At 40.9% G+C, this 26,023-nt stretch overlaps 2 protein-coding genes across 16 annotated transcripts in view; one reads left to right on the top strand and one right to left on the bottom strand.

Moving 5' to 3' along the window:
* The first annotated feature begins 395 nt into the window (after positions 1–395).
* arhgef33 (Rho guanine nucleotide exchange factor (GEF) 33) lies at positions 396–17,761 on the top strand. Its single transcript, XM_034151751.1, has 17 exons — positions 396–447; positions 2,544–2,587; positions 4,581–4,745; positions 5,590–5,711; positions 5,946–6,085; positions 6,170–6,289; positions 7,522–7,648; positions 8,490–8,622; positions 10,311–10,418; positions 10,729–10,821; positions 11,239–11,387; positions 11,498–11,587; positions 11,819–11,991; positions 13,446–13,885; positions 15,048–15,272; positions 17,340–17,482; positions 17,635–17,761. Exons 1-17 carry the CDS (start codon positions 396–398, stop codon positions 17,759–17,761), a joined length of 2,451 nt encoding a protein of 816 aa, XP_034007642.1.
* Positions 17,762–21,346: 3,585 nt separating this feature from the next.
* Positions 21,347–26,023, bottom strand: part of LOC117499529 (mitogen-activated protein kinase kinase kinase kinase 3-like) — a 49,227-nt gene continuing 44,550 nt past the window's right edge. For all 15 annotated transcript variants that reach the window (XM_034151950.1, XM_034151954.1, XM_034151953.1 and 12 more), the window contains one exon: positions 21,347–25,522. In XM_034151950.1, coding sequence (XP_034007841.1) covers positions 25,435–25,522 — 88 coding nt within the window. In that variant the 3' untranslated portion in view covers positions 21,347–25,434. The remainder of the gene's footprint in view (positions 25,523–26,023) is intronic.

Here is a 26,023-nt window from a genome sequence, read left to right as displayed (position 1 = left end):
TTTACCCGCTGCAATAACTGTAATATCAATTTTAAGCACTGTGTTAATAAGGATGATACACAGCAGCACTCATCAACCAGTCACGCCTCTTTAAATCTAATGAGTTAGCAACAATATGAGTCTGTTTGATGAACAAATGTCTCTCTCTAACTCCTCCTGATATTACCCTCCTGTCTCTAACTCTCTGAGGACAAGGGCCTGTTTGTGCCAAAGGGAAATCATAGGACTCACATGCTTTGGAGGAGAGAAAGTGAGTGATCACAGCAGAAGATAGGGTGGTTCAGAGGAGAGGCACAAGTCAGAGCAGCGGACTGAAGTCATTGTGCGCTGGATAAGGACTGCAGGATCGGACAGCTGTGAAATACACTGGACCAGACCCGACCGGATACTTAAACATGGAGAATGGAAAAACAGAAACAGAAGACATGACAGACGGCGTGTCAGAAGGTAAAACAGGCGCAAAAAAAGTATGAGTTACTTTTGTGAAACTTGGAGAACAGGCTAATGGTTTGTACTTGGGCTGTATCTAATAGTCACTGCACGTTATGATAGTTATGGGTTCTATTGTTAAGTATTTATTTCAGTCAATCAATTGTTTAGTCAATAAAATGTCAACCAACATTGCAAATTGGCTAAAAACAACTTCAGAGGTCCAAAGTTGATGAATTCGTCAATTTGAAAATGACAAAACAGATAAGAAAAGTTGCATAATTTTCTCTCAAAACCTTTTAGACAATAACATATAAAAAAAGGTACCAAAAAGTTATCTTGTGTGAACAAATATTTGCTTTATTTGCACATGGATTATTTAAAATGCAACAGGTTTTGGCCAAGAAAGTTGACTTGGTTCAAAATATCCAATCATACTGTCTAGACATTAAATGAATCTGCATTATCCATGTTTACTGCTTTCAATGTACAGTGTCTCTAGGCATTATTTAATGCTTTATTATTAGAGTAGCTGGAAAATTAACTTAAATCGTGTTCCAATAGGAGCTGCGAGGAACATCATGTGTTTTCCTATCACTGCTGCGATCACAGCACCACATCCTCCTTGTTTCCCAGTGGTAATGAATTAAACACTTTTGTGGTGTATTAATTACCACACTCAGACACTGTAACTTAATGTTTACATCTTGACTGCAACAACTGAGGCCAATAGCAACAAGCCACGTTTTTTAAATAAATAATAACACCGCACACTGCATTTTCCTTCTCTTGATGTCACAGTTAGGAAATGTTAAGCAATACATATTGTACATTGTGCCTGCATGCCTAGTCAATTATGCATGATAATATATGGTAAGTACGTATTTCAGATGACCCTTGGCAATGTTGACGGCAGTCTCAACCATTTCCACAACAAACACCAGGATTGTGCTTCATACAACTAGCTAACTGTCCCAAACTGAACTGCATCTAAAGGAAAAATCCATCATAAATATTAATTCCTTTTGCTCTAGCAGTCCAATCATGAACACTACAACTTCCAAGCTGCTTTTTATCTGTGGAAATGACTTGATTCCACCAGGAAACACTTGCCGGAGACGCTACGTTTACAATGAATAGAAGTCATAGAGACTTACAGTTACCACAAGTCACAAGAAAATCTAAATGTAAGAAGTTAAGGAACATTAAGCTGATGCTTGGTCTTGTAGTTGGATGAATCTCTTATCTGAAAAGGATCGGCATGTGTAGCACTTTCACATGACTGAGGGATCACTCCTAAACCTTTCTATCCTAACCTTGACTCCTGTGGCACGAGATATTTGTCTTGAACTCCGGTGCAAATGATTTTGCCTGTAACCCATCACATGCAGACACACATCCTCCACCGCAGAGACACATTATCCTGCTTTGATAACAATCTTAACCATGAATTGCATGACTGGCATCACCTGCAAGACCATAAATGCAATAATTGCAAGAACTAATGGTGAACCTCAACGTTTTCAGAAGTTGAACATTTTGGTAATCTGTTTCGAGAATATAAAAGCTTTCTGGACCATGAATTAGTTTGTTAGAATTACCTTTAAAATGTAGTTTTGTATACAAAAAATAGAACAAAAATAATTTGCATCAACAGTATTTACCAGATTTGACACTGCATTTTATGATGAATCTGAAATTGTACTTACTGGAGCAGTAACAAAACTCTTAGAGTTGTTTTCTTACAAACATATACACATCTTTTGGAGTTTGTGGCAACTGTAGCCTGAGGAAAATCACTAGTTATCAGAGTTCGGGAAGAATTGCAAATGCAAATGGATGCCATAAATGCGGCAAACTTCTCAATAATTGTTTCTGAAGTAACCTTATTGAATTATGCAAAGGGCTTGAGATCAAACCAGGTTTACCTGTGACAGTATTGGTTGTTGTAGGAATGTCCACCTCTGGTGTAACCAAAAAAAAAAAGTGAAATAACATTTGATCCACATTTTTATCCGTGTTATAATTGTGTCATCCATTAATGCTTTCCATGCCTGCATGAAAGAAGATGTAATTACTGTGCTGCTCGCTAACTGAGTTCTTTTTCTTTGAAGATAAAGAAGAAAGCGTGGAGGAGGCTAACATAGAGATCGCTCAGGTATTTAAGAACTGTTCTTTTCCACACCACTTACACACTTTTTGGTTTGCAGAGTGTTGATGAAAAAGCTACCACTCTCTTTGACCGGTGGCTTGTTGCTTTCCGATCGTGTCATTCAAGCCTTCCCTTAATCCGTAAATTCCCTAATCTTCCTGCATTTTAAAGGTTTTTCGCATCAGCTGCTCTCACTTAACTGCTCTTGAGCGGCAATCAACTTGTCCCATCTAATCGTGTGACATTTACTCTGCAATTTGTCGTGGGAAGACTCTTAAGTTTTGACTTTGACGTGAACTACTGATTATCTTTTCAGGCAAAAGCACAAGTGTGTTCATAAAAAAAGCATTTACAACACTAGCTGTAAATATCACATTTGTTTTGAATTGAGTTCTGTGTCTCAGTTAGGCCACCAAGGGACCAAGACACTTTACCCGCATTTGCTCCTGTGGGTAATGTCCACAGTAATGACTCTTACATGTCTAATATGTGTAGTGTGTAAAGCGCTTTGAGCACCTGTAAAAGCACTCTAATAAAAAATGTAATGCATTATTATTATGTCTTTATGGACTTGTAAACATTAGGTTTAAATGAGTGTAAACTCTTATTCAAAAGGAACCAACCACAACATTGGCTAAACTTGCAATTGATATTATTAAATAATCAGATTTATGAGGAATTCATACTGTTGTGGCTCTTTAGATCTGCAACCTCTCCAAATGTAAAGACACACAGCACGTCAAACACAGATAGCATCAGAGAAGGAAGAAGAGCGGAAGGCAAACAGGACAGATGCTCTATTCAGTCCGCTGCCTGATGCCTTTCACATGACCGAGAGAGAGAGGGAGAGAGAGAGAGAGAGAGAGAGAGAGAGAGAGAGAGAGACTCAGATCTACGGATCCTAGACGAGACGCTGCGCCCGATATATATCATAGACGAGCGTCCTTTCGCTAGCACCTCCTCTCTCCTGCCCCTCGAACGGATATCTCTCTCTCACGAATCTCTACAGCTCGATGATCACAAGCATCGATGATTAGAGAGAGAGAGGAGTGAGAAAAGACAGAAGATCGCATAGAGAGAGAACATATGACACCGAGGTAGACGAGACAGAGACAGAGAGACAGAGAGAGAAGGACAGATACCATCAAGACAGATATAGATATATAGACAGGATAGCGAGATAATAGGCAAAAGAGAGAGAGAGACAGAGGCAGACACAGAGAGAGAGAAAAAACAAACAAAGACAAGAGAGAACTAGATGAGATAAGAGAGAGAGACACAGAAAATAATGAGAGAGAACAGACAGATACTATCTAGGATTACAAGACAGAAATAACATAGACATACAGAGAGAGAGGAGAGATAGAAGAGAGAGAGAGAGGCTGCTCCGACAAAGCTATGTTCCTGAGCTGATTCAGTTACCCCTGCTGAATGAATCAATCAGCGATGAATGAAACTGCACATAAAACGGTAGACTGAAAATAATCCACAACTACTCTCTGTAAGAAAGGATGGAAAAATAGCTTTGAATTATAACATTCAGAAATAACAAAAAGTTATCGAGAGATAGAAATGAGAAGAATAAAAGTTTAACTATGACTAAAGGATGTCAAATGAGGTAAAACAAGAATCGTCGACTTAACAAAGAAAACAACTTCCAGCAGAATACCAAAATAAAAATAGTTGATGACATAAAAACAGCACAATACAATCAGAACAAATGTAGAAACAGAGAAAAATTGTTGCAGAAAAATTCAGAAGACAAACAGGTACTATGACAACTCAAAGAACATAAACAAGTTAATAATTCACTTCATCATTAAAGTGGAAGAACAAAAAACCCAAACTCAAAGAAGAAATAATAAAACAATAATACTGAGTTTCTTTGGTGCATAGTTTGAACTTTCCTAAATTGCAACCCTTTAAATTAATCTTTTCTTCTCTTCATTTAAAGCAAGCGACTGAAAACATTACGTATTTCTTTGCTCTTGTGATACAGCTGCAGGGCCTGGTGGCCGAGCTGCGCGAGGGGTTCCATGCCACTCTGACGGAGCTGTGCGAGCTGCGTCAGAGGGACCACGGCCTGGAGGAGAAGCTGCAGGCCCATCAGACTGATGTGGACGATAAGATAATGGGCCTCAAGAACTCCCTCAACACTTTTAAGGTGCAAGACGCACACACACACACACACACACACACACACACACACACACACACACACACACACACACACACACACACACACACACACACACACCACACACACACACACACACACACACACACACACACACACACACACACACACACACACACACACACACACACACACACACACACACACACACACACACACACACACACACACACACAGTTTGAGTCTATTCATTGTGGGGTGGAGCAGCCGCTGTAACATAATTTAAAACATCTGACTGGAACTATAAACTAATTTAATTGATTAGAGAGCAAGGCAACTCATTCAGACTACTTACTTAAAAAATACTGACCGGCATGGTATGTACATTTTCTATATTGTACAATTGGTTTCAATGTACTGTTTTCATCTTTATCTAATTTATCTGCACAGACACAACATAGCAACTTCATTTACCCACCAAAGGTTGATTACATCATAATATCATGAGATGTTTAAATTGAACACGCATCTGTTTTCAGTATATTAGGCATGTGCTTTATTCTTTGTGTAGCTTTGCATAATAGGAGTTGTTTGAGTACAGTATGCCATAATTATGTGCAAGTTGCCATATTTACAAGGATTGCCACATTTCCCATAAACCCTTCATTTCTTAATGAATATTTGTGTCTGGGGCTTTAACAGAGTGGATGTTATTTACTGTAGAAGAAGAATGCTGACTTCTTGATAGATGCCTGAAGGAAACCCAGCAGATTTCCCTCAAAATCAGACATTTACTGCTCACATTAATACATCTAACAGTGACTCCATCTTCTTGACACTAATGCAGTTCTTTGCTTTAATCTCCCTGCAGGAGGAGCTGAACATGGCATTGTTCCACATAAAGGATGTGTCTAACAGACAGAGGGAGGTGCAGAAGACCATAGAAATGTTGCAGTCAGAAAACACCAAAGACATCCTCTCTGCTTCACACAGGTAGAGCTTTATGCTATGATGATGTTTCAGTTGTTTCGTCCACAACATTTTTTTATTTTAATATATAGACACTATTAGTTAACCCTACCTCCAGAATGCAAAATTGATCCAGAACTGCTTTTCATTTCCCTATAAATAATTGCGTATTGGCGGGGAGGCAAACATATTTGGGGAAATTAGTTGTTTTTTATTTTCTGTTTCTTCTCCTTCCACTGCTAATTGGGCCAAAAGCAGAAAGGGCTCCAAGGCAGATTTGCTCTCAGGGGACGAACACATCTGTGTGCCGAGCCAATCAGACCTCAGTGTTATTCAGCAGTTCTTCTCCAGTCTGCCACACAGCAGCTCCACACACAGGAGCTCCACATCCACACACAGTGAGTCCACCCACTAAACTGAAGTGGAGAAAAATGTCAGACTAATACAAAAGCAGTTTACTCACATTAATGTGTGTGTTGCAGCCTCTGCCTCAGAGCAGGAGGCTCAGCAGCAGAGAGGTTGTCCGTCCAAATCTCCAGCGTGGGGAGAGAGGAAGAACAGCAGAGAGGAGCCTGAGAGACCCAACAGCCAGACTGAAAACAGTAAGACATACTGTATATGTATATGTGCTAATAAAACAAATGATACCACATCCCTTATATCACCACCAGAACCACCAAGAGTCACTACTACTTATACACACACACGTCTGTTGACTAATACCACTGCAAACAGAATACATACCCTTTCATAATTCAGCATTTTGGGAAACACTTACATTAATGCCTATAGTCAGAATAAAAGATCAATATTACATGCGGGCGATCCAGGCATTCCAAAATGATCAAGTGACCACAATTAAAGAAATATTTAAAACCCATCATTAAAATACCAACATCTTTCACTCACTCATTGTTTTAAGCCGTGACAAAGACACACAGTTGTCTACACTTGTCGATACACTCTCGCATATTGTTCAAAACACTTTATATTTTGTTGAGCTTAAAGGTGGGGTAGGTAATTTTGGAGAAACCAACTCGAGATCGCTAGAATTTGAAAATACACAACCAGAAAAAATCTGCTACTTCCTTACAGAGCCCCCTCCTCCAACACACACGAACGCGCACATGACCAATGAGGGCACGAGATAAGTTTGTGCACAGATGGAAGGCTGACAGGCAGGTAGGCCATCCAGTTATTTTAGCCGGGCCGGCTCAGATGATTGGTCGTGCTTTTTACAGTACTACAGCTTCCACAGAGGACATGTTTTTATGGATTTTTTGTCAAAGCACTTAAGATATTCATTGCTATCGGGATGTTAAGAGCATTCCATGGAATATAACAAAAAGTGTATCTCGAGCCGGTTTCTCAAACTTACCTACCCCACCTTTAAGGCTAGCTGTATCCCCTTGTTTCCAACCTTTATGCTAAGCTAAGCTAACGGTTGAATAGGCACATTTCCAAGAAGGTCTTTACATTAGATTCTAGGATATTTAAGACTGTAACTGATGTAAGCAGAATCATCAACAACCCCAAAACCCCTAAAGAATCCTCTTCATCTGTTTGTAGTCTAATATCCGGGAGTAAAACTCAACTTGCTATCTGTCGTTGGCTCGTCTTTGATGCCAATTGTTGCGTGATAGTGAGCTTCATCACCACTAGGCTACAACAAAAAACTAATTTAAACTGTATGACTTCCTCTACCTCAACATAGTTTAAACTTTAAGTGTGTGTGTGTGTGTGTGTGTGTGTGTGTGTGTGTGTGTGTGTGTGTGTGTGTGTGTGTGTGTGTGTGTGTGTGTGTGTGTGTGTGTGTGTGTGTGTGTGTGTGCAGATAAGAGACAGAGAGTGGCTCTGGAGCTGCTGGAGTCAGAGAGAGTGTATGTGTCCCACCTGTCTCTGTTGTTGAAGGCCAACATCTCCTTCAATGGATCAGAAGCTCCCACCTCCAAAGACAAACGGTAAGCCTTTAAACACGAATGCTACTGAACCCAGTTTGAAAAAAAAGCCTAAATATCTAAAAATCTTAATTGGAAATCAAAAACATACTTTATTGAACTGCGCCACACGCCTCCGTAACATCTTTATGAACATTTAGAACGTCCACACACAACCTTTGGAAACCCAGATTGACCCAGACAACGCTGACCTTTGACGTCCAGCCTTAAACTCAATAAAAATGACAGCCTGAAGTCATATCTATTTTTTCTCTAAAGAACACAAACAGATCAACACCGAGATCTATTCCAGGAGTGGCTGCGGATCTAATTGTATAGCTTACAGTGAGGGCATAACAGGAAATAGACTAATTCAATAAAAGCAGGTTATAGCACCAGAGAGACAGAGAGGGTACTATTTTAAAAAGACTACACCACGCATCTCTCTAATGTAATCACTGCACAGCACACGTGTTCTCAATGAGTACCAATGAGAAGCTACATGCTAAACTGGCTCGAATGGTACTTGTAAATGATTGCATTTGTTTTAATCTGATATAGTCTGCTGCCCTATGTCTGTCACCCCGAATAATTGTCAGATAATTAAAGTAAATTACATGACCGTACAACGTTGAAGGATGTTTACAATTGTTAACTGTATGCACAATGTTATTAAAATAGAAGATACAATATTGCTTTCTTTAATGAGGGTGCAAAACTTTTTTTTCTCCTCCAATTTTCCAGCTTTTTGGAATGTTTCCATGTTGGTTTCTTGGTTTCAGGTTGGTTCCTTTTCTAAGCAACAAAGAAAGGATTCTCTATCATTCATGTCTTCCATGTCTTCTCTCCTTCTCGCTGTCTTTAGTCCGTTTCCCAGCACGTTGAGGTTTCTGATCCAGCAGCACCTTGAGCTTCTTCATACTCTGCAGGAACGCGTGCTGAAGTGCCAGTGGCAAGGCATCATGGGGGATGTGTTCATGAGGCTCACCAGCAAAGAGGTAAACCACAAACTCAAAATGTACACTATGGATTTTACTGTATGGATTTCACTGTTGTGAGGTCAAAATGTAAGACCATAAAGAGCCTTGTGTGAGCTTTGGGTGATGCAACAGTGTCTGTTTACGGGCTCTTTGGTGTGCTGTGAGGAAAATGGTATGCTTAGGATTACAGAAGCATTTCCACCCTTTGTTCAAGATTCAATGCTTTTATTGTCATTTGTACATAGCCACAGTGTAGATATATCATTGAGAATCTTAGGTCACAGGCTCCTCCAACAGTGCAACACAATGAAACAGATAAAATAGTTAAAATAGGGCAAGTAAATACAAATAACAGGATACATTTGACCTAAAAAACCTGACCTGTCTTGAATCAAAACCACCTATCAACTTGTAACCACCCTGCAACTGAATTTCTTCATAATATTTCATTTTTTTTGTATTATTTTGGCCACTGTAGACAAGTGGTATTATTCAATTCAACACAACCTTACTTCTAAAACAACAGCCTCCACAATGAACATAGAGTTGAATCAGCACGTTGTTGTCTGACACAGTGTCAATAACAACTCAACATGGAAATCTCTAGAAATGTTTATATCTGTGTATATTTAAAAAACCATCTAACACAAATAATGTCGACTTTGCTTGCTTGTAAATCAGAACTTGACATTCAGAAGCCACAGCGCCGTCCCAGGCTATTTACTGTGGACGGGTCAAAAGGTTTGGTCTTATGACCGGCTGTGTATAATGAATCTGAATAGTTTGGCAGCCATGACGGACTGAAAGAGAAATGTCAAATTCCAGCGAGGCCATGATGGGAGCAGGGATACAGCTGTGGTTCAAAGACAACATGATTCTTATTATCACTGTACAATATAATTCGTATCTAAAAAGGAGCCTGCTTCTTAGCTTAAGAACTTTACAAAATGTTTAATTATATTAGGAAGGTGCTAATGGCAAAAACCAAACCCAACTGCAAACCAAAAGGAGACGCTGGAGCTAATGAGTCTATTCCATTAAGATCAATGTGTTGAGTCTGTGTGTTAGGGTTAGGGTTATCGTGTAAACACCGCCTTATGAATGAGAGGAAACGAGATAATTGGTAGGAACACCTTCCTATTTAGAACAAATAAAGGCAGTTTTACAATGCATTGTGGGTCGTTGACAGCCTGAGAGCTTTAGGAAGGAAATAGATTAAAAAACAATTTGGGAATCCTCTAATTAAAAGCTTTTACAGTTTTTGTTACCTTTATTGTTTCTAAAAGGACATCAAACTGTTATCAGACATTATCAAGAATTAATTAAACTTTTGTATTTATTTGACATTTTTTATTTGAAAGGTATTTCGTTATAATGGTTTATTTTGTTCTGTTGTATGGACTTTAAAATTAAATGTACGCAAGAAATGTTGCTAAAACATATCTAGCCAATAAACAGAGGGTTGTAATTTGAAATACATTAAAATGTGTATTGATTTAACTACAAATATTTCCCATTGACATTCAATATCTATTTTACAAGGGAGTCCTGGCAGTGAATTACATAAAACAATGACATTAGCTTTCAGTGAAAAGACCTGCAATAAGTCGTGATTAACCCGGACAACAGCTGGAAACTAAGGATGGAAAATGAGTGTGGATTGTGCATGAATACAAGCTACATTATTTCTCTCTGTCCCCTTACAGAGTGATTTCCTGGACTTCTACGTGTCCTACCTGAAGGAGCTCCCAGACTGCGTGACGGTCGTCAACATGCTCGCCTCCAGCTCCATGAAAACCTCTGCCTTCCTGGAGGTAACACGAAAACAAATCAGTACAGGAAGTACAGTAATGTGAAAGGACCAGGCAGGGCATGATACTGTAAAGCGTAAGAGAATGAATTAATGTGCAGAGAGCATAAGACATTTATAAAACTCATCACATGACAGTACGGGAAGTTCCAAATTTGTTAACTAAAACATCTAGTTGGCCGAACTCTGTTAGTGTGCAAGGGCCACAGAAACAGCTTAATTAAGTCTCTCTGGTCATACAGGCTGCATTGGTTTTGTCTTTCCATCCTGATTGGTTGACTCTTTTGCTCTGATTGGTCACACGGTGCGTTCAGAGTGAAATAATGGGGGATGAATCCAGGCCCTCGCTGCACACTCTGCTCCTCCAGCCGGTTCAGAGGATCCCCGAGTATCTGCTGCTGCTGCAGGTGAGATCAACGCAGTCAAACTTCATCTAACACAAAGCATATATGTAGTAGTAAGGCGATTTAAATAGGATACATTCATAAAGAATTACCATCTTCTCTCTGCAATATCAAACATTTTAATATAACTAAATTACCATAACATTACAATAGCTCATTAATTAAGTGCAGGGTTACACATAGCCACCCAATTTAGAGAGTGCAAATCTGAATTTTAAAAAGGAACAACCACAAACAATATAAATCAAGATTAAGATAAATAAACAAACATTAAATAGAGCGGCGACAGAACAAAATGTATAATATTTCATTTATGGTAATGAGTCTGAAGACAGCATCTGCCCACAAATGTGTGGAACATAAATTGAACATCTGTGTGTGTGTGTGTGTGTATGTGTGTGTGTGTGTGTGTGTGTGTAGGGGTTGTTGAGGCAGACCACAGCAGAGCACCCAGACTACTACCTGCTGCTGGTGTGCATCCAGCAGTTCAGGTCCTTCACGACCCAGTACCACCACCTGCTGCAGCACAACCAGGAGCTGCTGCTGCACAACCGCAAGGAGGTCAAGAGGTCAGGATAGCCGCTCTACAAAGCAAACAACATTACACGCATGCTTCAGAAGTCAAACACAGCCTATTCTTACTGTTAGTACCTTACAAATATGGTGTTCTGTGCTGCAGGTCTACCATGAAACAGCTGTTAAAGACAGTGGAAAGTGGGATTCAAGCTAACAACATTGGCTCACCGTACCCTTGCAACAGTGCCATGTTGTGAGTATTTTTGTTATTATTTATTAGGTATTGGCTAACTACTTATTTGTTGCCAGGCAGGTAACATACAGTAGGTTTATCAGAGCTTTCTGCTGTCTGGAAACAGGGTTGATTAAGCTGTCTTTGGCTCTTTTCTGCTGTAACAATGTACATTTCCCCTCTGTGGGACTAATAAAGGTATTCTGATTCTGAATCTGATTCTGATTCTGATGACTCGTCTATCCCTCACAGAGAACACGCCAACCAGGTGAAGCGGAGCAAGCAGCGTCTCCTGGATCAGATCCAGTCTCATCGTTTCCAGGAATGGGAGCCGGATCGTGAAACTCATTGTTACGACACAGAGTGGCCCTCACAGCTCACATACTTCAACCCCGAGCTGGACTCACAGAACCACAAACCAACAGGTCTGTGGTCTCAGAAGCTCTTGAATATAATCTTTATGTGGTTTCTGATTGATTTGACTTGATACTTCTGGGCATCAACAGGATTGTTCGGAGCTTTGTTAGGTTGATCTTGGCAGGTTCAAGGTTCAAGGTTCTTTATTGTCAAACTAACATAGCTACAGAGTAGTTATGTCGTTGAAAATCTTATGTCACAGGCTTCTCCAACAATGCAACATAATAATACAGATAGTAAAAGTAATACAAAAAGAAAAATAGTTCTAAAATAACGTGAGTATGTGGAATAGTGCAGTACGAGTCTATATACAAGTTATTGGAATGATATATATTAGATAGTAGATATATATTACTAAGTAGCAGATGAATGCTATGAAATTGTTTCAGCAGTTCAATTGTTTAACAGTCTCACTGCCCGCGGGAAGAAACTGTCTCCGAAACTTTTTGTTTTTGCCAGGATGCTGCGGTAACGTCTGCCAGACGGCAACAGAAAGAACAGTTTGTAGCTGGGGTGATGGGGGTCTTTGATAATCCGTAGAGATTTCTTCCTGAGCCGCTGGGAGTAAAGGTCCTCCATGGATGGCAGCTCCGTCCTGGTGATGTGCTGTGCAGTTTTCACCACCCTCTGTAAAGCCTTACGGTTGAGGGCGGTGCAGCTGCCGTACCAGGCCGTCATGCTGCCAGTGAGGATACTCTCTATCGTGCACCTGTAGAAGTTGCAGAGTATCCTGGAATCCATTTTGAACCTCCTCAACCTGCGGAGGAAGAAGAGCCGCTGTCGAGCTTTCTTGGTGATGGTGGTGGTGTGAAGAGACCATGTCAGGTCCTCAGTGATGTGGACCCCGAGGAACCTGAAGCTGCTGACTCTCTCCACCGTAGTCCCATTGATGGCGATGGGGGCGTGTCCCTCTCCCTGCTGCTTCCTGTAATCCACAATCAGCTCCTTTGTTTTGCTGATGTTGAGATGGAGGTTGTTATGGAGGTGTCGGTATGATTGAAGTGTGTACAATTAAGTGCAAGACTGTCCAAAAGCGTGCCATGTGTACGATCAATTGTTTTTTGACCCTATATGATGACAGGCTTGTCGCCCAGTCTTCAAATGTCCCCATTTGGGAGACATTCAAATACGTAAACCATCAGACATGTTCAGACAAAACGTAATGTTAAGTACTTAGTTTGAACCCTTCCTGGAGCTCTTGCTAAAGGACACAACCTTGAGTCAAAGGCACAGACCTTGATGTCTTGTGTCAACGAAACTGGCTACACGAAGCAATTTGGTACCCCTTTAATCTGCCCCATGTTATATCTGTGGGCTTTGTGGACCTGTTTTCATAATGTCATAATGTCTCCTTGTGAATGCCATGAAGGATTCATCAGAAAGACATGCAACCCATGTCACTTAGATCCTATTTGGGCAATTGACCAATAAGTGAACTTGTCAACCATTGTTTATCTTTCAGGTCTTGGCAGTATCCCTGAGAGTGAGGGGAGGTCCTGTCAGGACCGCCTCCCCTCCAGACCTGCAGACCTCCATCAGGCTGTACCTGGCTCTGCTCTGGCCGACGCCCTCGGGGAGTTCCTCCTGCCTCCAGACCCCCCGGGGATGGAGAGACTCTACGAGGAGGACAGACTTCACGATGTCTCCATGTTCGACCGCTGCTCCTCCGGCTCTTCGGATTCCTCCATCGACATCGCCTTCGTGAAGTGCCCCAAAGGCCCCTCAGCTTCACATCACGCAATGGCGGCAAACGTGTCCACCACTAGGGATGTCTTTGGAAACGGGGGGAGCCATGGGAACGGTTATAAGCTTCTGAACCGAGGATGCGTTTCTCCAGATGAAGCTGTGATGATGCGTCGCAATATGCACCGCCCCCTGCAGGCCAGCCAGCGGAAGAGCAAGGTGAGATTCAAGATTAAAAAAGATTCAAAGGTTTTATTGTCATATAGAATAGAATTGGGAGGGATGAAACCCTCTTTAATGGTCACACATGCAGAGCACACAGCACACTCAGTGACATGTGTTCTCTGCATTTAACCCATCCTAGTACCAGGAGTCTAGTACTAGGAGGAGTGGGCAGCTATTGTACAGCGCCCGGGGAGCAATGGGAGTGAGGGGGGAAGGGGGGTGTCCGGTGCCTTGCTCAAGGGCACCACGGCAGGGCAGGAGGTGAACTGGGACCTCTCCAAGTAGCAGACCACACTCCGCATTTTAGGTCTGGTCGGGGACTTGAACCGGCGACCCTACAGGTCACAGTCCAAGCCCCTACTGACTGAGCCACTGCCGGACATATGCACAAAGCTACAGTGTAGAAATGGCAATGAACATCTTCTGACCTGAGTTCCTCTAAAAATGCAACATATACAATAAAGTACAAAAATACAAAATAAAAAGTAGTGCAAAAAGTCTATATACATGTCAATAGAATATGGGATATGTACAAGAACAGAATATGAAATTAAATAATGTAAATTAAGACAAAATTAAATACGGTTTATTGAGGTGACTATTTATATAAATTAGTATATAGTGAGAGTTTGTCTTATGTACAATTGGACAAACTCAGAGACAGTTTGATACCAAAGACTAGAGGACTGTTTACTTATTTACATATTTATAGTACATACAGTTGACATATTTATATATTATTACTTTAAGAAGCATTTTATTCCACTGTACAGTATTTAATTTGACATTATGTGTCATATTCTTCTATTTTTAATAATTATAGTTTATTTATTTCTGTATTTTACTTGTACCGATGTGTCCCTACTTTAGTTTTATTTAACATATTTATTTTGGAAATGAGTTAATAATAATAATTATATAGAAATGCTGTCTAATCTTCTTTATTTCTATTTCTTTTTAAAATACTTGTTCACTGTTCATGTTTTATTGTTTTTACATATTTTAATTATGTTCCTCATTTGTTATTGTGATTTGTTGTCATACTCTGTAAAGCACTTTGGGCTGCGTCAAGCATGAAAGGTGCTATATAAATAACGTTTATTATTATTATTATTATTATTATTATTATTAAATGTGTGAATCCTCTGCTGTGTAGTCGCTGAACGGCCTGCAGATGGACTCCACAGTGGGGGGTCTGGACGGAGCCCCTCTCTCAGACCACATCCAGAGGCTGGGGCTGGGCAGCCACGCTAAGCTGGAGCGTCAGGGCAGTAAAGGCAACAGAGGAGGTCCCACCCCGTCCCGTAAGGTCCACATTCCCCCGGTGACCAGAGCGGACCCCGAGAAACAGAGCGAGGACCTTCATGGGCTGCTCAGCATGGTGGGGTTAAAAAAAAAATGTCAACAACTCAGTATATCTTGAAAGGTTGTCTGTAAGGTTAGGGTTAGCGTATTTATATAGCATATTTCTATTCAAAGTGCTTTACATAAGCTGTGTAACATATGATTACACATATAGCAAATTAAATGGAAAACAAGACAATAGTTTAAAGGTCACCTATTATGCAAAATCCTCTTCTTCATGTCTCTTCTACATCAACATGTGTCCCCTCTGTGTAAAGAGATTCTGAAAGTTTCAGCAACAAAGATTCTCTCTCTTTTTGTCCTGATCCATTTATATAAAAACCTGTCTGAAAATGAGCTGATCAGATTTTGGCCACTTGATGTCATAATGATTTGTTGGCTTGTGTAACCATTAGCCAATCACCAACCAAGGTAACCCCCCCCCACCTTATTACCTGAATCTCCTCCTAGAGCACCATTGAGTTCTTTTTAACCAAATGTCTCTCATACCCCTTTCACACCAAGGCTTTTCCCCTTCTAGCTCCGTGCTAGAGCTTTTCAGGTTCAGAACCGGTACTTCGGTTTAGCTCCGGCTCTTTTCACACCGCTCAGAGCCCGACTGGTGCTGCCGCTGCTGCGTCATGACGTCACAGTTTACGTCGCTGCGTTTCTCCCCAACGGAGCTCACCTCACAACAACAACGGGCCGGGGACTGCATCGGGTCGATGATCGTGTTGCTTTTAATCATACGAAGCCAGATTAAATTAAATAACGACTTCTCCAACCTTATACTTTTCTCCAGAGTGCCGTGGTTCATTGTTTATTAATGTGTTTCAGCGGCATTTACCGACCACTGCAGTGCTGGCTGCTCTTCCACGGGAGTGTATTCTCCCGTTAGCTCCGGGTTAGCTCACACGGCTCTAAAGTATTCACTGTCTGACTGTCACACAAGCAGCTGATACATATCCCCAGTTCCCCTTAAGTGAATGTGTGTCAGTCTGAATTGACGCTGTTTGGTGTCAGTCTGAATTGACGCTGTTTGGCATCACAACGCTGTTATGAAAGTTTCTCTGGTATAACATGGGTGATGTTAGCATAGCAACCGAAGCTAAACTGACTACTTGCTAAGCCGTTTTCTACAGGCACTTTTTACCGGCGTATTTTTCATTATGATTCTACTTGTGATAGTCGGACATGACAACCTGTGCAGCCCATGTATTGATTCCATCCGATAGCTGCTATAATAACAAACAAAACGTCTGCCTGCTCTCCACAATGATCAATAACAGCGAACGGATGGTCAAAGTAAGGTACAAATAAACAGAATCACACGAAGCCTGGTTAGTGTTGCCTGACTTTATAAAGCGTGTTTTTTTTTTACAAGTGTGTGATTGCGTTCTAGTCACTTTGCTCAGCACTACTGCTGGTTACAACTTTTATTTGCCGTACTCGCCTTAACTGTTAGCTCAGGTTAATCTCGCCCCCCTCCGACGTAAGCGTGACGTATGCGGTTCTTGCTTCTAGACGGACAACTTTTTGGTGCTCGAAACAAACCGGATTCCGGAGCTTAGAGGCTGCTCCGCTGCGGTGTGAACAGGAAAACCCGGTGCTTTTCAAGCTCCAGCTCCGAACCGGCCCTGAAACACCGTTGGTGTGAAAGGGGTATCAGAGGGGCGTGGGGAGGGGCTCCTTATTTTCATCTAAAGTAACAGACAGAGAATCAGCACTTTGGAAACAGGGCTGAAACAGAGGGGATTATGGGATGCTGCAATGATCTGTTTGGTGTTTCAGCCAATCAGAGACAGGCTCTGTATATATCTGAGACCTATAATATATTGATGAAAAACAGTATAATAGGGGACCTTTAAAGAGAGGGAAGATAGTTGAAAATTAACATTGCAACATTAGTAGTGAGTAGTATAGTTTAATGTCTAAAGATGACTTGAGGAAATGTCTTTAGGAAAAGCAGCGGGAAACCAGAAAGGGTTTTAGCCTCGATTTAAAGGAAACATTCAAGATTCAGTTTAATATTAAGCACAGAAACATATGAATGGTATCAAATGTAACCAAATCAAATATGTAATATTGTTTCCATCTGCACCAGGACTCCGGTTTCCAATCATGGGGGGACGAGTCAAAGTGGAGAGGGGGGGCAGAGGAGAACCATCACACCCCCTTCAGTGAGAGGAGCAGGAAGCAGGAGAAAGGAGGCTTCAGGAGCTCCTTCAAGAAGCTCTTCAAGAAGAAGTAAGAAGATAGATAGATAGATAGATAGATAGATAGATAGATAGATATGCACATATATAGTACCGATTTTGAATGATGTTGCAAAAACAGAAGGACATGCACACTCTGCAAGGGAAGAATCAAAATGACCTCTGAATGTTTCTCTCTATCAGGAGCAGTGATGAGAAGAAGGATAAGAGCGGGGAGAAAGCACAAGAAAACCAGAACGGTGAACATGAAGCTCCGGGGAAAAACCCCAAGCTGGTGCATCTGGAGATAAACCGAGGCACAGCTGTATGAAGACTCTCTCACACGTGATCAAATATTAAGCTTGATGTATTTGGAGAGGTACAATATGAGGTTGTTTTACATTTTTACAACAACTGGTTTAAGTCATTTAGCTAAGCTACTTTTAATTTCATTATTTCAAATATAAATGTAACACCCCTACCCCTGGCCTTCAGAGAGAAAGCACTTGACATTATTTAAAAAAACAAACTATTCAGCAAAGACGGTGGATTTTTAATCATCTTCTGTTTGTACAGCAACAATTGCCCTCACCAAAAGGTTAGAGTGGCTTGATTATATTTGTTTTAAACATTTAATATTAAACTAATGACATGCATAATCACATGTGCATGTACTTCCCTCTCTCTCGCTCTCTGTCTCTCTGTCTCTCATCTTATTCTGTTTCTCTTCAGCTGTACTCAAGGGTAAAAAGCCAAGAAATAAATACCTGTATAGAAAAGTGTTCGCCTTAAAAGGTCCTATGTCATGCTTTTCCGGTTATTACCCGTCCCCTTGTGTGTTATGAAGGTTTTTCTGCATGTCAACGGTCTGCAGAGACACAAACCCTCAAAGTACACCCTGTAGCGAGTAAAACTCTAACACAGAAAAGACCTGTCTATGCTGCCCCAGAACGCCTTGTTGGAGATTTCTCTTTTTCCATTGTTTACTTCTTGGGTATAGTGACGTATTTCGAGTATAGTGACATAACGTCCGAGGAGCCGTTACGTTTTGACAAATCCGCGGACTTCCTCACACACACACACACACACTCGGCGGGACGTTGCGAGGCTCGCTGCTGCGAGGAGCGGGACACTGAGCTGGCTCACTGGCGCGGGGTCGGCGAGACAGCGAGACACCGCGGAACTCAGCCTGGGCACACACACAAACTCCCAGCCAGGCTGCGGGTGTGTGTGTGCCCAGGCTGAGTTTCGCGGTGTCTCGCTGTCTCGCAGACGGCCACTGGGCTCACAGGGAGGGGGGGGGGGGGGCAGGAGCTCCAACAAGCCGTTTAGGACAGAGAGTGAATACACATACTATGCAGAGATGCTGTATGAGAAACCAATGTGAGTTTGGAACATTGCACAATATAAATCTATTTTAGTAGACCTCAACAATGAAATTATGATCAGTAGAAATGGCCATGACATGGGACCTTTAATAAAGCTGTAGTTACAAACGTGAGCACTAGAGCACAGTTTGACACGGTCCACCCCCACTCTGTAAATATTGCTGCTAAAAAATCCACTATCTAAAATGTTCTTTTCCCAAGGTGTTTCATTTGTACCCCAACTTTCAAATCTGTAAAAAATGTTTTAAAGCTTACCAATGACTCTTGGTCTGCTCGCAGTGCTTTTCCTGAATCAAGCTACTTCTGTTCTTCCTGTCAAACTTTCTACTTTTCTGCTTAATGTCTTTTATAATAAAAGCATTATATTGGAATATACTCAGGAGAACAAATATGAAGCTGTGGTTATTCGACATTTTGTGCATTTTCTTTAAAAACATGTAATGCTTTTTTCTGTGACAATTATTTCTATGCATTTAAGAGAATGGTTTTGTTGAGATAAACGTGGCAATCAAGAGACATTAAGAAACTTAAATAAATGTCCACCCTTTTCTTGAATCACTGGCACATTAATATATATAAATTCAATTGGCACTCACTTGTTACATAGATTTGGCTAGTTCTATATATCTGGAATGAGTTGTTATAAAGTTCACTAAATTGATTGTCGGTGTGTTACCTGAACTTGTCACTTACAAAACATTACATTATTTTTAACATCATATTTTTTTAACTCACATTCAGCAGGCTACAGATTTTTCACCAAGTAGAGCCGTTTGGTTCTTGTTAGAAATGCAATCACCTGCAAGCAAGAACCTGTCAGCTCAAATAAAAATAAAAAGGGTTTACGTATAATAAAAGATGAGAACCACTTGTCCAGGTAAAACTACTTCAACAATCAACGAAATATATAAAAGGCGAAAGTCTAATTTGCTCCAGTTGCATCCAAACCCCAAATTTGTATTATAAAGCCTCAACTAAGTGTCTATAAAAAAACGTCTTGCATGCAACTCTGCAGCAGGATAATATTACTTCAATCAGGAGAGACGGTTTTGATGTAAGAATACATATTTATTGCCATGAATACACAAATTAATGTAATGGAGTTTTAGCGATTAGGCCCCGTTGTGCGGGAGTATCATTCGGGAGGGGAGAACCGATACGATGAAACCCCCCGGGGTCTAGAGACAGTGGGTGTTTCTCAATCGCGAGTACGCTTGCTTGGTAGCACATGTCTGCCGAGCATCTTGCTTCAGAAGTGAGTCAAGGATACTTCCTGGCATTCGGAAAACGAAGTGTGGAACACGCCAGAAAGTGTGCAGGTGTGCGTCATATGAGAGGCCCCGCCTTACATCTTCCGCCACAGATTTGAGGAAATTGGTCCGTGCGCAAAGCATTGTGGGGATTTTAAGACCGCGAAGTCTACTCATGTGCACACTCGATATTTCTCCAAACGGAGTACGCCGGGCTCGGTAGATTTCCAAGTATACTGGAGATTGGAACAGTACTTCGGCGGCACTCGATGACGTAGTATGCTTGAAATAGTGGCTCTGAAGCAGCTTTACTCGCGATTGAGAAACACCCACTGGTGGTGGTGAATGGATAGTTGGGTTCGGTCTGAAGGGGAGTGGCTTAGCTTGACCCTGGATTCAGAGGGACAGGAGGTGAAAAGGGGGTGGAGGAGGGTTGCGTCGAGTCACCTGAAATGACAGGTGTCAGAGGGGGGAGAGCAGATTTAAAAGGTTTCGCAGAGCGCTATGATAGGCTCTTGGGAATAGAGCGAAGTGATTGGTTAAGCTGGAGAGTGACGCCCCCGATCACTGAGAGAGAGGGTGTTTCTCAATCGCGAGTACGCTTGCTTGGTAGCACATGTCTGCCGAGCATCTTGCTTCAGAAGCGAGTCAAGAATACTTCCTGACATTCGGAAAACGAAGTGTGGAACACGCTAGCAAGTGTGCGTCATATGAGAGGCCCCGCCTTACATTTTCCGCCACAGATTTTGGAAATTGGTCCGTGCGCAAAGCATTGTGGGGATTTTAAGACCGCGGAGTCTACTCATGTGGAGCCTCGATATTTCTCCAAACGGAGTACGCCGGGCTCGGTAGATTTCCAAGTATACTGGAGATTGGAACAGTACTTCGGCGGCACTCGATGACGTAGTATGCTTGAAATAGTGGCTCTGAAGCAGCTTTACTCGCGATTGAGAAACACCCCCAGTGTAGTTACATGGAAATAGTGAATGAGTGGGGACGGTCTTCCTGGTTGAACTTGCGGTGAGCTTCATTTGGATGTTACATCTATATTGATTCTTTGTCATGTTGTGTTGAAATAAATCACATTTTAGGCTTGAAATAAAATCCTCCACTTCCAGCTTGTGGGCAAGTGCTCTTTGTCTTTTGTTAAAGCAAATGTGTTACTAATATAGGATTAGTTAGACTAAATATAAGATCTTACCATAACCAAATATCATACTTTTTCCTCTCCGACACGTCAAATGTCTTAAACTTTAAATAACAACAAGACACCAAATGTTTCGAGTTCCTTCTTTTTAATGTGTTAAACCTGCCATCTCATAAATCTGTTACACTTCTGAAACAAAATATAGGCAATTATACAGTATGTAAAACAAACCCATTTTATTTTACACTATATACATTTCATAACGTGTGCATTGCATTATGAAAACAAAAGACAAAGGTGATGAAAAAGCGACAGAACAAAGTGTTTTGACTTATAAAGGGAGGAGACCTGGGATCAAACTGCTCTTGCAAATAACTCATCGGTGATTACTTCAATAATCAGAAGAGGATTACTAGTAAATTACCTTAACGCCAATTTACTTTGCTCATATCTGGTGTCTAAAGCAATCCCTTTGAATTATTTTCCCACATGATTTGATCTAGTCGAGGTCATAAAACACAAATGGACTTTCTGCCATGTTGGCACCTGCTTCAGGGGATTATAGATAAGCTCTATGACAGCAGAAATTAGTCATTAAAACCCGACAGAAACACACTTAGTTATTCTGCAAAAGAGACAGTTTTCCCTCAATTAAAACGTATGAACCCGACAGAAAACAATGGTACAGATTTAAGAATTTCTTACATGTTTTAAATTAATTCAAAAGTACTTTCCACGAGTTAAGATGTGCAGCTATGATACAGGGTGAGTTTGTTTTGGGATTGAATTATGACAATTAAAAACAAATCAATTTAGGATAAAAAGAAAATCTTAAAAAAACAAAACAACTTGAAGTCCTTTTCAGGAGAATCTGTCATTCACTTTGTCTTCATGTGTTTTAAGTAACTTGCATCTATAGTAACTTGTATTGATTTCTCTAAATCGGATCATTTACATGCGTCAACTGAGAGGACAAAGACGTTTTAACAACAGTCTCAGAGAACATGTTTAACACTAACCGTTTACGCTGTTGATGGTTGTCTTTCAAATCAAATTGTAAATCTACGACATACCACAAGACCTAAAGAATGTTATTTTCTCTCCAAAAAACAAGATGAATATGACGAGGCAAGTCAAATATCTAATTGAATGAATTAGGCTTTAATAGGAAATGTGATTAAATATGCTTAAGTGGTTGACTATGTCAATTTGAGGCTATTTAGTAGACTTGGCATCTTTTTGACACTGAATGAACAAATCGATAGGAAAATATCTTTGTCAAATAACCTGGTTGTGTGAATAAAACTTGGTTACAGCTCTGAAACTTCACTATATGACACTTCTGTATTAACGGGTGTTGGCTAGACGCACATGTTTTAGCATCAAGTCGCTCATCTGGGGAAGTGATTCACTTTCTTACTCTAAAAGTGAATCGACCCCAGACCAGCTGTGACATTTTTCTATGGCCTATTAAGGAAATTCCCATTTTAAACTTACTACATGGCAATAGTGTGCCTTTTCATATCTCCGACACCAATCTTCTTAGTCTCAATTCAACTCTCTGTGGGCATTTTATACAAGAAAGGTGTGCACAGGCAATTCAAAAGTACCCAAATAATTTAAACCCTCGCAGTGGATTCAAGCTCTCTACACTTCACTAAACTACCGGTCTGTTTGCTTCTGTTACATCACAACAGCAGTGAAGTAAAGCATCAGGGAGCGTGAATCCAGTGAGACGATCTGTGTGAAAACAGTTAAATAGTGTGTAGGGACGTCCTGTCACTGAATGCTTAGAGGAAGGACATGCTGCCATGTTGGTAAAGTGACAGGAACAGATTAGGATTATGACATATCGACTTTCTGAGCCGTGGAAGAAAAAGCTTTTACACTAAGCTGTTACATTATTTTCTTATTGTCCACCAGCATGACGTAATGTCCCTTTTAAAAACATCTTAGACACATTCAGTGACAAATCTATACAGAGCTGAAATGCATTTAGACATTAGGAAATCTCCTATTTACTCCACAGCCAGCCTCAATATTTTTAAAACACTTATTGTTCCTTTCAATTCGATATGTCATTGCTGTTTTCATGACGTTGAATATTGAAATTGTCGGTCAAATTCTTATAAAATTCAAAATGTCTCCATTAAATTCAAAGACATTACTGTGACCATGGTGGTTATTCTTAATTATTAATTCATATTTTATTGTAGTGAATGACCTGATTAAGTCGCTCTATGATGCGTTTGCGGACCATTAACTTATAAGCTTATATACCTGTGTTTCTACGAAGGAAATCAATACACCCAAAATGTTTCAGCTCTGTAAGATATCAGGGTTAACATTGATGTCTCAGCTATGTTCCTCTGAAGCTACCTGTAGTGTCACAGCTTGTAGAGACGTAGTGTACGGCCACATGTAGACGCTCCTACACACCACACAGTGCACATCTACATGCATGTAGTGATCTCTTATACAGATGTCGGCCTTTAAAAAAAGTCACAGCAGTGAAGGCCGAGGTTAAAAATACAATCACTTAAACAAAAAATGTGGATTTACACAGAAGTTCAAATCCATTTTGTCACTAGCCAAGCTAATAAACTAAGCTCTTCCATTTGCTCCCTACAGTAAATGCGTTTTGCCTAAATGTGAAAGTGTCCTATAATGATAGTCATGTGAAGTGAAGTGAAATATATAAAACCATTTTGACTATGTTATGTGATTGTTTAAACAGAAAGGCCCATTGTACTTTTAATATGGTGCACCCCACCCTTGAAAAGTCTATTTATTGCAAAAAAAGAAAATAAATGATGTTTCCTTCTGTGTAAATCCAGCTTTTTTAATATATAGGTGCTTTTTTTTAAATTGGCCTTGAGCAGAAACACAACTGTCACTTGTTAAAGACCAGATCTGTACATGACGCACTGGTATGTGCATGTTCTATGTCTACACACACACACACACGGAAACACACACACACACACTGTGCACACACACACAAGGGCATATATTAGAATGACATCACATCTGTTTATCAAATACCTTTTTCTCTGTGCAAATGTATAACACCAGTGGTTCGATAAAAAATAGCAAAATAAAAAAAAAACGTTCTGATAAAAACCATAAAGGGGTGAATGTCGAAAAACAAACTTGAATGAAGAGAATTTGTAACGCCCGTTGCCCTGACGACTGTCGCTATGGTGCAAACGGGTTTCATTGGTGATGCATGCAACATGAAAACGATCGTTTCTGTGTCAGCTCGGTTCAACGCTGAGCTCCAGACTATGAGAGTAATATCAGATTACTGAAGCTGTCCACCTGAGGAGACGGCAGGGCTTCCTGACCCTCGTCACATGATCAAGGAACCAGGAAGTGAATCTACTGCTTCATCACTCGCCCACTGTCTCTCCGCTTGTCTCCACAGTTGTACAGAGCAACTATACACACGCCTATCTACATGACCATTAGTGTTCGTCTCTGTCAAAAAAATACTACATTTATATTTACAACAATTAAATAGAGGTCAATTAAGCACTTGTGTGGTGTGTGGGTGACGGATATCAGAATTCAATGCTAGCAGAGGTGGCAAAGCTTTTTATGTTTAAAAACAAATAAAACAGGAAAGCCATCCTGGTTGTTAAAGTTACATCATGCGACAATAAATAAAGGTGTATTTAAAAAAAAAAAAAAGGGGGAAATGAAAGACAGAGGAAAGGACGATGGAGTAGAGAAACGTTTTCTGTGCAAGATGGCTCTTCTGTGAAGCTTTAGCGCAAGTAGCAGTAGTAGTAGCAATATGTGTAGTACTAGTAGTAGAAGTAGTGTTGACGTCAGACTTCTGTTTTCCCAGTGTGCAGTATACGGGGAAATGTGGGAAGGATTCTGGGTTTAATTTGCTGGACTAAGGTGCAGTTTCCTCCGATTATCTCAACCCAAACTGACCTCAGATCTGCAGTTTCTAACCCTCGCTCCACAACCCGCTGCCCTACTACAACACGCTTCACTAAAACACATGTAACACTGCGGTGCATTTTAAACGTCTGCAACTGGGAACACACATCTGCCCCTTGATCGTCTCCTCTCCAAGGGGACACAGGAGTTTTGGGGGGGGGGTAAGCGGTAAGGGTGGGGGTCTTTTCCCGGTTGCTCACTCCCTTGTTTGCATTACATGGAGGGGTGTTTAGAGAGTGTGTTTATGTGTGTGTTTGTGTGTGTCTCAGTAGCTGTTTTCATGGCCTGCCAGGATGTAGAGGTTGCTGTGGGCTGTCGGGTTGTCTGTGGGCCGGCTCTCCAACACCACCACCCTGCAAAACACACACACAGTCAAAAACACAAGCACACACACACACACACAAGATCCAGGTTAGTTTTGAAGGGAAGGGAAGAACACATGAATCAGTCTTTATTCCACCTTTAAACCACAAAAATCAGAACAACCCAGCCTGCTTCTGGCAAAAATAAATAAAACCCTGAGTTAAATGAAGCATTAAGTCGTAATAAAAGACCAGGAGTTATTGCAGTAATTTGTACCGACAGTTAGCAACCCACACAGGATATGGTCCAAGCCTGTGAAAGCCCTGTTATTTAGAAAAAGTCAGCAGAGGGAGATACTCTGATAGTAAACCCGTCACACTCTGTTTACCTTGAGGGAAACTGTGGGAGCTGTTAATACTGTTTTAAGAGGGTCCCAAAGGCTCACACATTCACACATCATAGCTCAAAGAGACTCAGCTGCTTCGTAATGAGGCAATAAAACACCAACATTATCCAGTCGCCATAAAACAAGCTGCTAGTTTAATATTTAG

The sequence above is a fragment of the Trematomus bernacchii genome, unplaced genomic scaffold, assembly GCF_902827165.1.
Source record: "Trematomus bernacchii unplaced genomic scaffold, fTreBer1.1, whole genome shotgun sequence".
Classification (NCBI taxonomy): Eukaryota; Metazoa; Chordata; class Actinopteri; order Perciformes; family Nototheniidae; genus Trematomus; species Trematomus bernacchii.
This window is presented reverse-complemented; position numbering and strand designations above follow the sequence as displayed.

Bases quoted from the DNA above. Each gene is read 5' to 3' on its own strand.
- arhgef33 (XM_034151751.1), top strand. From the start codon at position 396: ATGGAGAATGGAAAAACAGAAACAGAAGACATGACAGACGGCGTGTCA. The intron at 2,588-4,580 runs GTATTTAAGAAC...CTTGTGATACAG, and splicing joins CTAACATAGAGATCGCTCAG to CTGCAGGGCCTGGTGGCCGA. The intron at 13,886-15,047 runs GTGAGATTCAAG...TCTGCTGTGTAG, and splicing joins CCAGCCAGCGGAAGAGCAAG to TCGCTGAACGGCCTGCAGAT.